The following is a 12,381-nucleotide window of genomic DNA, read 5'->3' as shown; positions in this document are numbered from 1 at the left end:
AGCTAGCTCATATAAGCGTACGCTGACCGTGACGCTTCGGTCCGCAACACATCTGGATTATAAATAGCTCGGAGGTGTCAGTACGGTGACCCGTCAGTCCGGAACTAGTCCAGTATGAATAAAGACCGGTGAAAATGCGCGTTAGCGGTGTCGGTGGCGTGAAGGATGATGGTCCTGATGCTGCAGTCACTCTGCGTGACTCACAGGTTGAACGTCGGCGGTGATGCTCATACATGACTTTAAATCCCCCCTCCCCTCTCTGAGGCCTATTGGCAGCCAGCAGTTTCTTCATATCATCAAGCATTTGCTATTATTAGGAGCCACATTCGCCACAGACTCACAGGGCACAGCTGGATTATGTGACATTGAGTGATAATGAAATGACTGAATTCCATCTAATCATTATGGTCTGTTTCTATCAGACCTGGAGTTCATTTATGCTCTCATATGTCCCATGTATGTCACCTTTATGTCTACTAACCCTGTCAATGCTTCAGCACGGGGTAGGGAACCCCAAAATAATTGCCCAATAGAGACATTCTTAGCTAACTACTGCTGATACCATTTATTTGATTGATTGATTGATTGATGTAACTGAAAAAAAGGTCACTGTGCAGACACACCCACTTGTCTTTACTGACATGTAGCTTAGTATGACAATTCATCTCACATCCTAGGTGCAGCTAATGCAAACCAAATCACCTCCACACATTAGTATCTGAGGATCAGCTGCTGTGCCAGAACACTGGCAACCTTTGTCTTCCAACGAGAGAACTTTGTACTGCACTAACAACAGGTGGCATCACAACATGAACCACTGTTGTCTTTAATTTGTTTACAGTATTTAGCACAACACATTCCATTACAACAACAGCAGCAACAACAAAACCCTGCATTTCTTTACTGCATGAATCGCTAACTTTCGGTAGTTGTCACAAAAATGAACTGCAACATGAATCCATGCATATTCACTACACATATACATACTCGTAGAGGGTAGCTGCAGATATAAAGATGTACAACAGTGCTGGTCAACCCTGTCTTCTGCATTTGGCCTCAGGTTCGCATCCACATCATCACGTCACACCTTCTGTCCTCTCTTCAATACATGTGAGAAAGAATCTTTCAGCAGCCTGATCCATCATTCAGTGCATCCAGCAGAGATCTGATTGTGTGGATGGCGGTCATAAACCTTCCACCTCCACGAGCCAAAGAATTTCCCTCTAATTCCCTGCATTTCCTCCAGAGCTGTTATATTCTACATTCTTGGCATTCAGCAGGATGTGGCTGCATTCCGTTGCTGGCGTTGTTTGTGTTGTGACTGTGAGTGAGTGATGTTGTTTTCTCCTTTGTTTTTTTTGCAGCTCATCTACGAGAGCTTTGCCAGGTATCTGGTGGAACATAAAGGCTATGACAAGGACCTGCTGAACCTAACCCCTGCCACCTGGGATTTCTGGTGAGTCAGCAGCAGCAGTTTCACCAGCCTAGAGGTTCGCTATAACATAAACAGCTATGGTGAATACTTGTTTCACTTTCGGGCATATTAAGACTATACTCGCCTTATACCTATGGCTAAAACAACACAATCCTTTGATTATGTTGCACTCCCATCACAGAGCTTTGTTGTAAAGCTTTTATTGTTATTACTGAGCAGATTGGATATAGGCTGTATGCACACATAAAACGCACCATACACATCCTCAGGACCACGATAAACAGATCGAAGTCTCTCTTTTTTTTTTGTAGGTATAAGGAAACGAGAAAATAAAGAAATAATGAGGGAACAAGGACGAATCGTCAAACAAGTATAATAGAAAAACTGGTCGTGACTCAGTGGGTCTAATATACAAAAATACATACAACAGTATAAGAAGAGTGAAACATTTCCCCTTTGAGGTTTTCATTTTAATCAGACTTAATGTTATTATTATAGCCAGTGCTGGTGCTGCTATTTGGGAGTTTAAAGCTGTGTTGTGTCTTGTTTTTTTTTTCTTTCATGGTGAGAATAATATACACTGAACAGGACTACAGACTAAAAATGAACTTGTACTGTTTCTAAATCACCTAAAACCTGCTTTCAGTTCTGTATTTTCTTGTCACTTATACACCAGTTGATACATATACACTGACACAGATATATAAAAGAACTTTGAGTTGTTTTGGAGGCTTTTTCCCCACTTGCTTTTTCCCCCCAGCTGCATGTTCACTTGCTGTTTCCCTATGCTTTCAGTTTCAGCTAGGCTGCATACATATATAACTTGCTTTTATGGTCCAGTGGTTCCTGACCTTTTTGCCTTGTGACCCTTTAAAGTTCAACCAAAGACCAATTTGTTCTTCTTAGGTTGTTTAATTTGAATGATTTTTAAAGGCAAAGGGGTGAAGGTATAAAAACTTTGTGTCACTTGACTACTGTTGAGGATCCTTTTTTGTATGTGTACATTTGATTTGGACATAGCTGTCAAGGCTCATCATCATCATCTGTAATGATTGTTGTCCTTGCTGAGTGCAGGACAGTTGTGATGATCTGGGCTCTTGCCTTTATTCTGTATTTTATAACATGCTGAATTTTGTGTCCAGTTTTAAAGGACTAGTGGTGGATCTGGAGGATGGAAACCTCCTGAAGCTGGCTGAAGATGGAACTGTCCTGCGGTACGCTTTGATCTGCCTCCCAGAGCACCTCTCCGGTCTTTTTGTTAATACCTTTGAAGTGGGATAACAGCAAAGTTTTATTTCTTGTTTGATTAGAGCGACACATGGAACCAATGACCTCAGCACAGAAGAGATCATCAAACATTATGGTCCTAAAAGGGAGTGGAAGCACTTCAACAGCCTCAATACCTCCTTCACAAGATCTGGTATGATATTCATATCCATCTTTAATACCTGTAGATGTATGCTGTTGGCTCTTACCTTGGCTAATGTGCATCATCTGGGACTTTTTTCTTTTTACTTCGCCTGTCAGTAGATTTCATTGATTTACTGATCTTTTGTTCTGGTCTTTACAGCAAATTACTATTTCTATGACAACTACTTTGATCTACCCGGGGCTCTGCTCTGTGGAAGAGTTGTGGATATGTTGCATAAGGTACTATTTGATGAGAGATTTAATATGTAGCTTCATATTAATGCTCAATATTTTCACCTGAAAAAAAAACACTGAAATGTAACTTTCTGTTTGTGTGAACAGCGAGGAAATGAGGTCAATTCTGACTTTTGGAAAGACATGCTTGCCGCCATCGACCACAATTACAACACATCTGCATTCAAAGGTATGTTTTTCATCTCAAAGCTGCATGCAGTTTAGGCTATCGCTCATTTCTGATGTCTTCTTGTCAAGGACCAATACCGTAAGGAAGAACAACACACAGCACACAGAGGCTATTTTTCTTTTTCAGACTAGAACTTTTATTCTGTGTTTTGGTCAGTAAGTGGTACATAACTTAACACATCCAATGGGACATAGTTGTTTTGAAAAAAAAAAGCAGTTTGAATTTCTCATTCTGTGTTTCGTTTTGCTGGTCACAGTGCTTGTGAGAATGTGCTGATCTCTAATAACATATAGTACAACAGTTTTGCGTGTCTTTTGTATGTATATTACAGGAAAATTCTTAAACAACAGACATTAATAAAAACAAACACAAATAAAAGACGTGCTGTAAATGTTACAGGCAGTTGTAGAGCACCACTTAAAAGAACTTCCAATGTTGTTTCGTGTTTCTTAAAATTGCCAAGGCACACACAAGACAAAGAAGGGGGACGGGATCAGTTTGAACCAAATATCTGAACATTTTAATCCGCCTTAATACAAAGAATTCGTTAACGATTTGAAGAGCTCTGAATGAGGCAGTTAAACTTGTAAAAATTACAGCCATATTTTTCTTTAATCTCCAATCTCAATTTTGGAATTTTGTAAACGCATATGTTTCTCTGAGTAGTTCAATGTTTGTAAGGTTTTGAGGTTTTTTTTGGATTTGTGAAATCACGTTGAGGCAATCAGGAACCCAGAGAAAACGCAGTGAACATTATCTGCTGCAAATATACCATTACTCTCCTCATCAGGGACCTGGACAAAGACTCTGTCACCGGCTTGCAGCATAAGCACGGCACTGCCTGACATCTGATCCAGGAAGCCCTTGTTGTACTCATCATAGGTGAAAAGAACTGGTTCCTCGTTTCTGTAGAGGGCAACCAAAGCATTGGCACCATTGACATGAAAATGATAGCTGAAATAGTAGAGGCCTGGGATCTGGCAGGTGAAAACACCACTGTGGATGTCGTAATGATGTTCCCCATTGTACAGAACCTGGTTAAAGTGAATAGGAGTTCCAGCTGGGGGGTAGGCCGTGGTCAGCACAGCACTGAAGGCAGACATGGGGGCCTTCATCATCTCATGGGACATCAGAACCTCGTGGGATTTGATTGGCATACTCTTCTCATGGTGGTGGTAGACCATCTCTCCTGGTGGGCCAGGTGGACCAGGAGGACCGGCAGGGCCTGGGAGACCGTCATGACCTCTTGCACCTGGAATTCCAGGTGGACCCATGGGACCAGTAATACCTTTAGCTGTTAAGCCAGCTGGGCCTGGTGGGCCTGGAAGACCTGGGTGGCCTTTAAGTCCAGCAGGACCTGATGGACCAGGGGGCCCAACTGGTCCCATGGGTCCTGGCCTTCCGCTCTCACCACTTTTTCCTGGTGCTCCTGGGGAACCTGTGTGTCCTTTTAGTCCTGGGGCGCCATTCGCACCTGGGAGTCCTGGTGAACCAGCATGGCCTTGTGTACCCTTTGGACCCTGAGCGCCGTTATGACCTGGAATTCCTGGAGGACCTACTGCCCCAGGGGTACCTGGTTTTCCACTGAAACCTTGAGCTCCTTGTTCACCTTTGGTTCCCCTTGGGCCTGGTGCACCCACCATACCTATGTCACCTTTGGGTCCTGCTGGGCCTGCCTCACCCTGGAATCCCCTTGCACCCTGTGGGCCAGCTGGGCCTATAGGACCAGGAGCACCTGGCTGACCAGTAAAACCAGTTGGGCCTGGCTCTCCTTTCTGACCAGTGGTTCCTGGAGTACCAGGAGCTCCTCTGCCGCCTGGTATACCAGGTTCACCTGTTTTGCCAACACCTGGCATGCCAGGGGAACCTGGCTGACCAGCTGGACCCTGTGGACCTTTAGCCCCCATAGGTCCAGGCATACCTGGGGTACCATTCTGGCCTGGTTTTCCTGGTGCTCCTGTACCTGGAGCCCCAGTGTGACCCTTTGCCCCTGTTGGACCCATTGGCCCAGGAGTACCATCTCTTCCTGGAATGCCAGCCTTGCCAGGTTCTCCAGGATAGCCAGGAGCACCTGGTTTACCAACTCCAGGTTTGCCAGGCATACCAGTTGGACCCATTGGTCCAACAGCACCTGGTGATCCTTGAACCCCAGGAACTCCAATACCTCTCTCTCCTTTGATACCAGGAATACCAGGAACACCAGGATGTCCCTTCAGACCGGGCTCTCCTCTTGGCCCCATTGCTCCAGGAATGCCAGATGGTCCAGGTTTTCCAACAGAGGAAAGTCCAGCAGGTCCAGGTGTTCCAGGTGTACCAGGTGCACCTCTGGGACCCATTGCTCCAGATGGGCCAGGTGCACCTCTATCACCAGGGATGCCAGGGGCACCTGGTTTTCCTGGGGCACCTGGGGTACCAGGTTTACCTGCGTGAGAGAAGCCAGGGGCTCCGGGAGCTCCTGGTGGGCCTGGTGGTCCAGTATGTCCAACACCGCTCTTTCCAGGAGGTCCAGGTGGTCCCATTGGTCCTGGTTCACCTGGAGGACCTTGAGCACCTGGCTGGCCTGCAACAGCTAGAGAACACAGAAACACAGATACATGTGATAATTATTCAGATGGCATGATTTGCAGATTTTAAAGGCACAGGTGTCTTTTAGATGTTAGATCAGTTTGGTTCAGTCTGTTTCACTGAATCATGGGCATTGATGTAAAAAGTGTACTGCGCAGTGTACCACACAGTGCTGTACATAAATATGGAATATATACATACAAGAATACAAGAACTGATAAGACATAGATATGCACTTAGTCCTCCCCAAGGAAACGGAGTGTTTATGATCCAGAAATGGCCTCATTTTGAAACCTTTCTCTCCTTATTCTTTGACTTTTTGTGCCTTTTCAATGCATTAAGCCTCCATGACCCTTGAATAACTCAAAATTTTGTACTTTACTCCATAAGGCTGACGTAAAGGACTACTCCCTATGATTGTGGGGTGGGTTGTGGGGTCAGCACTTTTCCAGAATATTCTTCGCGGCACCACTGGTCTGAGGTGATGTTCTCACCAAGCTCATGTGTGCTGGCGTGAGACCCAGTACACCAGCTTCTGTGGATTTCAGTTTAATTTGCCCGCATTATACTGCACCCTTTAATTTCCTGCACTGCCCACGGCTGTGGATGTATAGTTAGCGGTCTGCAAGTTGTCAACATCACCTTGATGCGTTTCCTGCCACAAAGAAGGTCAGATGAGTGCATGTATGTACACTAAACTGGCAATATATTGTCAATTTGTGTTCTTTACTGGAGGTAATTGCTCACTAATCTATAGGTATTGCTAAAGTCAACATAAGGATAACCCTGTCTTATGAACCAATGTTTGGTAGTGAAGAGCTCATAGGAAATGAAGGGTCAAAGAGACTGGAAATGACATGCAACAGGTTCCTGGCTGGACTTAGACTGTTTCATTGTCATTGCCTTAACAATTTGAACTTTGGTATTAAAAAAAAAACTGAAAATGAATCTGCCAGGGCTTTAACATTAAAAAGGAATATAGAATAGAGTCTAGGATCTGGTCGAATTTTTGAACTGTACACGAACAGCATGTGTGATAACACTGCTATCACACTGCATTCCTTTATGCTCTATAATTCTGGATGCATCGTCTCCAGAAGAGAAGTATGACCTGTCAGAGGAAACAAATCCAGGAGTGTTGGCCTCTCTTTTGAAATGGTGTTTTGAGAAGTGAATGCTGTGACAGGGCTGTCATTGTCAGACCACATGAGGCTGTGCCTGAAACCCCACAGGGGATATTTGTGCCAGAACCCAAACCTTTTGGCAGCCAGAAACACCACAAACTGGAGGTGATGATACTGGCCACAGGAGCTGACCCAGGAGCTGAACCATGTGTGACCTTCAAAGACCTTCAATAGCTCCTTTATCCAGTCATAGTTTGTTTTTTCTCAGAGTGATTGTTCTCTAATTCTTTTGTTGCTTTTATTTTCAAAAAAAAAAAAAAATCAAAACCTAGCTTTATTATCTCCACTGCAGAGAGAAGTCACAGTAAATTTGCTGTGGTTTGTTTGTTAGATTTACTGTTAGAACTTGGGAGAGCGTTCCCCCACAGTCTGTGTTGTTTCTTCTTTTCTTTCTTTTTTTTTCAATCTCATTGTGTGGTGTGATTTTAATACCACAGAGCAGTTTGTGAGGGTGTGCCTGCAACGTGGTAACAACATCTGTTTTGGAGATTTATCAAATTTGAGCCCTCGTTGTCGACTTTCGGTCCTATTTTTACGTCCGTGGCACGCAGGCAAACCACATCAGAGCCTCTTCACGAACAAAAGTGGAGAAATAAATTCTCAACTGTTGAATGCTAAAATTTAAATCATTGTTTAGTTACGTTGTAAAATACAGTGTTATACATCATGCTGGCAGTTACCACTGCTGACCACTGCTTTGGGTTTTTCTTATTACACATGCAAAAGTGACAGTTTCCTTCTTGAACTATTATTTAGCTAGAGCACAAGTGCTCTTTTACAGCCGTACCCCACCTCACAGTTATATACAAATCTACACATTCAGCAGCAGTTCAGCAGTTCAACCACAGCCTTCTGCTCTCAGCCGGTGAGAGACGCTGCGCTGGGACCTGCTGGGTGTGCACCTTGATGATAGTTAATGAAGGAGGGTGGCGTTTATGCCAAAGTCACATAAGAGTGAATTTTAAGGTCAAAGGAGTGGTGATGATAACTGAATAGGATAACGACATGAATTTGCAGTTAATTAAGAAATTTATTTCATTTTTACTGTTTGATGAAATAGGCTCCTTTTTTGCAGTTAAATGTACTTGTGGACTCTATATCTTTGGTGGGTGCCTGCTATCCTATTTTTTTGGCATCACGAGTTGTAATTAAAACTCTCTGAGCATATGTCCTATAAACTCCACCATAAGTGGAACTTTAAGTGTCATCTGGTGCTATTTTGCAGTTTCATTTGTCAAGATTTGTTTTCATTTTTAAACAATAACTGATGGAGTACGGAGCTGATGTACTTTGAAAGCAGTTTTTCTGTGCAGCCTGCAGTGTTTTGTAAATGAACAATGGTCTTGGCAGGAGTTTAGTCATTATACTAAAAATAAATAGATGCAGGATTAATTATTTTCCCCCGTTCTTGCTTATTTACCCCGGTTGAATTTGAACCATCTTTATTTGTATTAATTGCAGTGTCTGCCTTGTTCCCAGAGTATTAGAGTTGTTATTATTTGTTTTTACGTGAACAATTCTTGCGTGAAAAGACACATGTGACTCACCATGACTCTTGGTGGGGTAGGGAGTCTTGGTTACTTTGGGCACATGGTAGTACCTCTCAGGGGTTGCCTCAGCCAGAGCTAGGAGGACGAGGAGAAGGCTTGTTACCCTCAGGTCCATCTTGTGAAGCTAAACCTGCAAAGACAAAACCCGTTTATGAGAAGAATCAGTGTTGCTCTTTGTCTCTAATGACAGTCAGCAATCGAAGGACCATGCACGATAAAGCCACATGTGGCATAACACATGCACTGCTGCAACTTCTCCGACATCTGAGAGTGGGGCAGTGTGCAGCTGTACAGTGTGGTCAGTGCATCAGTTAATCTAACCGTCAGAATGAGGAGATAGCTGCCACAGAAATGTGTAAAGCTTTCATGTGTAAACAGGCCAGGTTGTACTCATCAGCAGTGAGTGAAGTTAAAGTAGAACGTATCTAAAAAGCACCTCTGTCAAATATTTTTTTTTCTCATCCAACATTCTCACACAATAAAAAATTCTGTCCCAGTGTAAGCCCAGCCAAAGCACATGGCTCATTAGACTTGTAACACCAGCATCCAGCAGGGTCGGCTTCCCCACCGACCCTCCCCTCAGGGAGAGCCAGGCTGCAGCTGGGAGTCCCCCCCTCTATTGCACTAACCTGAAAACAGAAGAAAAAAAAAAAAAAAGCCACCTTACCGGGAAGGTTTACGCTCCAAAGAAACAGTGGGGGGTCGGGAGGCTGCTGTCCCGGTGCGTTGCTGTTATATCCTTAGTCTGTGGAGTCTGTCTGTCTGAGTGGCAGCTCCTGCTTCCCAGGGCACTGGGCTCAAGGCATTTATACCAAGCCACTCTCCAGCATCGTGAAGGATCTACCTCGTGTGGACGGCCCTCTCTGCTCTGATGTCATGTTTAATGATGGGTGCCATGTCCTCAGGAGGCATGTCACTTCAGGGTGATGGTCCTCCCTTCTCCTCCCTGTCCCCCCTCTCTTGGTCTCCCTCTCTCTCTCTCTCTTCATCTGGTCCTCTCTGGCTGCACACAGCAGCAGTGAGGGGATTCTTGTCAGTTTCCCTTTGCTTGATATTTTCATAAGTTAGTTTCTTGATTTATGTCATTTGGGTGAGCTGTAGTTGACTTTGTGGCAGGCGGTTGTGCAGACCTTAAAGTGTACATCATTTATTCAGCCTTTCATCTGACACTTTAATCGCTGTTTGTACTTTTTGACAGATGAGTCGGAATTGTAAAACTGCCTCTGTCTCACTGTCATTTTTTTTTTAGCTATTCAAACACAGGTGTTTTTTTCTTGTTTTAGTCTAAGCAACTGACCAAGTGGCTTGTGACAGGGTGTTTTTTCTGGAAAAGTAAAGACTGAGTGTGTCTGACAATATTTTCCTCCGGTCTGGAGTCTGTGTAGCAGCGAGGCTGTGGTAGACTACCCGATGGCTATTTTCACTCAATTTTTGGTTAATTCTGAAATTACACACAGTTTTTAATAGATGCTGGAAAGTTGTACAATGTCTCTTTTTTTCCAATCTGTAAATTCTGGGATTTGGTAGACAGCAGAGGCAGTGTTCACTCATTTAGATGCATCTCTAAACTCACCACCACCTTGATTTGTGTTCATACTTGAATTTTAGGCAGTAAAGCCTTTCATGATGATGGCAGGTTTATGTCTGTGTATTGTCTTTTGTAAACTGGCATGTGGTTGGCTGCATTGATCCACAGTGCAGCTTTAAGACACCAGGAGGCAGAAGTGAGGTTATGTTGGAAGTTGCTAACTGCTTCCTCCTGTGAGGAGCCTGTGGTCTGCAGTTTAGATTCACAGAGTAGGAACAGTGGAGGAACTTGGAACTTAGATATAGTTCTGCTCACAGCTGTGAATGTGCGTGTACAAGCCATCTTCTGATTTCCAACATTTTCATACAGTAAAATATCTAATAATGGTGGAGATATTAATAGAGATATTGATATCTATTTAATAAAAAAAGGAAAAATGGCCAATCTTTTTTTTTTTTTTTTACCAAAAATACTTAACATAACATAACATAGCCAAATGTACAAAACATTTTTGAAGATGAGATTTCAAAGATTCAGTACATAGTGGCCTTTATAACGGCAAAGTATTGTTTCTAAATTGAGTTACTTAATGCCCAATACAGATGTATGTACAGTTGACTAATATAGTCAAAAAATAATTTGTTTTCTCTGTAAAACAAAATAATTTTTGACGACTCGTCTCGAACTCAGTGGCGGTTACAGAAATGTATCCAATCAAATGTGATCTGGGCTGCTAGCTAACCCCCCATCCATCATATAAAACTGAACCTGACCATTGCCTAGTGTGAGAGGCTGGCAGATCAGCATCATAGTAGAAGGTGAATATTTGGACGTTCTTCTATGTAAACGCTGACAGACGCGTTCAGTTCATTTGCCCACTGATAAAACTTTGGCAGAGCTTATTTTCGGAAGAATTTGAAACCTCAGCTATTTATATCCATAGTTCCTTTCTAGCAGTCTGCCTGTGTTGTGTGTGCATTTCTTGGTATTTAGGAATAACATGAAACCATCGACAGGACTGTACACTGCATCACCCACGTATGCGCGCGTGTACGTAGCTATCCTCGTGACAAAACATTTCTCCAGTGTGTCCCTAGTGGTGTCTCTGCAGGGTGGCCTTAAAAGAATAGTTTATATAGTTTATAATAGACATATTGGGAAATATGTTTACTTGCTTTCTCGCCCAGAGTTAGATTGATACCACTCTCATGTCAGCACGATAAATTTAAATCTACAACAACAAACAATGAATTTGTTTATATCTCGCTGTAAATTTACTGTCATGAATGTTTCTGATGTTCAGCCCAAAAAGTAACACAAACACAAATACATAGCTACTCTACTAAAAAGGATGTAACAAATCTCCTGCTCAGTCTTTTATTTTATTAGTCAAAAATCCTTTATACGAGAGGAAACAAATCTACCAATTAGATGAGAGTACTCTACATGTTGTTTCAAAGGAAGACTTCACTGATCTCCAGAAAGGAAACAAGAAACAGGAAACAGATAGAACCACTGAAACAAATAAGACGAAAATAAAAACTAATAAAGTTAGAAATGAAATCAGTGACGTTGGAAAGTGGTTAAAACCTTGGTTGAATGTGAGCTCAAATGTTGTTTGCTTCGCTGATCTTCATCACCCTTACATCCATAGTATATAAAGGTACTGATTGGTCCAGCCACTGTGTAATAGATCTCTGGTTTTGGAAAAGCTTTTCCTTCCCTTTGCCCGTATCATTTATAATGCCAGCGTCTCAGCGGCCGCAGATGAGTGCTCAGTGTGCCGTTGGCATCTTTGGTAAACTCTTTGAATTAAATGACAGAGTAGTGTGGGGGGTGGAGTCAACATTTAACAACTTTGTAAGCTGCAGATATGCCACTGCATCTCACCATGAAAGTGGCTGCAACCACAGTGAGGCATGGCTGCCTTTTATTTCATTTGGTTCTTTTTTTTTTTTTCTTTTTTGGTGTGTTAGAATTAATGCCTCTCTATCTAAATCTGGCCACGGTGAGGTTTAATGTAAACGGTTACTTAGATTCACATGCTGTTTATGGGTATGCTCATACTGCGTATGGCAAAAGATAGTCACACAGCATAAACATGTAATTAGGAGGGAGGAAGGACTGTATGGAAAGCAACTACTACTAACAGAGTATGATATGGAGTCATCCTGAGTGTCTTTTCACACACCTCCTGATGGCAGGGTGGGTGGTATTTTTGGAAGGGGTCTGTTATAACCATTGTTTTGCCCCTCCAAACATCTTAACGTGCTACTGCTGCACTC

At 42.9% G+C, this 12,381-nt stretch overlaps 2 protein-coding genes across 3 annotated transcripts in view; one reads left to right on the top strand and one right to left on the bottom strand.

Annotated features, from left to right (window-relative positions):
• Positions 1-12,381, top strand: part of nt5dc1 (5'-nucleotidase domain containing 1) — a 53,024-nt gene that overhangs the window by 2,403 nt on the left and 38,240 nt on the right. For both annotated transcript variants that reach the window (XM_041064673.1, XM_041064672.1), the window contains exons 2-6: positions 1,365-1,456; positions 2,578-2,649; positions 2,746-2,855; positions 3,006-3,085; positions 3,188-3,269. In XM_041064673.1, coding sequence (XP_040920607.1) covers positions 1,365-1,456; positions 2,578-2,649; positions 2,746-2,855; positions 3,006-3,085; positions 3,188-3,269 — 436 coding nt within the window. The remainder of the gene's footprint in view (positions 1-1,364; positions 1,457-2,577; positions 2,650-2,745; positions 2,856-3,005; positions 3,086-3,187; positions 3,270-12,381) is intronic.
• On the bottom strand, positions 3,382-9,389 carry col10a1b (collagen, type X, alpha 1b). The gene is made up of 3 exons (XM_041064670.1): positions 9,236-9,389; positions 8,566-8,698; positions 3,382-5,838 (listed from the first exon to the last, which is right to left on the bottom strand). Exons 2-3 carry the CDS (start codon positions 8,681-8,683, stop codon positions 3,980-3,982), a joined length of 1,977 nt encoding a protein of 658 aa, XP_040920604.1. The 5' UTR covers positions 8,684-8,698; positions 9,236-9,389; the 3' UTR covers positions 3,382-3,979.

The sequence above is a fragment of the Toxotes jaculatrix genome, chromosome 19 (assembly GCF_017976425.1).
Source record: "Toxotes jaculatrix isolate fToxJac2 chromosome 19, fToxJac2.pri, whole genome shotgun sequence".
Classification (NCBI taxonomy): Eukaryota; Metazoa; Chordata; class Actinopteri; family Toxotidae; genus Toxotes; species Toxotes jaculatrix.
The sequence above is the reverse complement of the archived record's forward strand: the minus strand, read 5'-3'. Positions and strand labels throughout refer to the sequence as shown.

Bases quoted from the DNA above. Each gene is read 5' to 3' on its own strand.
- col10a1b (XM_041064670.1), bottom strand. From the start codon at position 8,683: ATGGACCTGAGGGTAACAAGCCTTCTCCTCGTCCTCCTAGCTCTGGCT. The intron at 5,839-8,565 runs GTGAGTCACATG...TGTGTTCTCTAG, and splicing joins CTACCCCACCAAGAGTCATG to CTGTTGCAGGCCAGCCAGGT.